General features: G+C 29.8%; 1 protein-coding gene across 1 annotated transcript in view; it reads right to left on the bottom strand.

Annotated features, from left to right (window-relative positions):
• LOC107466009 (T-complex protein 1 subunit gamma) overlaps nucleotides 1-620 on the bottom strand; it is a gene marked incomplete in the record, with an annotated part of 5,465 nt that overhangs the window by 4,556 nt on the left and 289 nt on the right. The window contains 1 exon segment of the mRNA XM_021130291.2: nucleotides 146-207. Within this exon segment, the coding sequence (XP_020985950.1) occupies nucleotides 146-207 (62 nt within the window).

The following is a 620-nucleotide window of genomic DNA, read 5'->3' as shown; positions in this document are numbered from 1 at the left end:
GCAACCCCCCCCCTCTTTGCCTATCTCTATGATTTAAACTTTTATTTTTCATCCAAGGGGGAATCTTTGAGGCATAAAATGTCAAGAAGACAATCACACAAAAATCTAAACCAGAAAGTTACACTCAATAGTCAATATCTCATACCTTTGATGCATTGATATTAGCATGCTGCACCTTGCTACCAGACTCACGCTTCAAATTGTCCTCTGCTCAATTTCAACACATATTTGATGATCGATCAGTACCCAATGAAAGGCTCATAATGCATAACCGAGAAAACCCTCGATTTAGTGAATAAATATCATGAAAGTTAAAACTTGAGAATACCACACAAGAAAATGAGAACAACAAAAAAAGAAAAAAATACTTAAACAGAAATGATACACTTGCTGAGTTAATATTGAAAATTAACGAAACTTGGTTTTTACTTTTAACTTCAAAAAAAATCACTTCAGAGGAAATTTCAATACAAAATTAAACTCAATGGCACTGCTTCCAAGTAATAGTTTAAATCAGATCAAGTAATAATCCACCGCGAAAGTCAAATTAAATAATAATAATAATAATAATAATAATAATAATAATAATAATAATAATAATAATAATAATAATAACTCAC

Source organism: Arachis duranensis, chromosome 9 (assembly GCF_000817695.3).
Source record: "Arachis duranensis cultivar V14167 chromosome 9, aradu.V14167.gnm2.J7QH, whole genome shotgun sequence".
Taxonomy (NCBI): Eukaryota; Viridiplantae; Streptophyta; class Magnoliopsida; order Fabales; family Fabaceae; genus Arachis; species Arachis duranensis.
The sequence above is the reverse complement of the archived record's forward strand: the minus strand, read 5'-3'. Positions and strand labels throughout refer to the sequence as shown.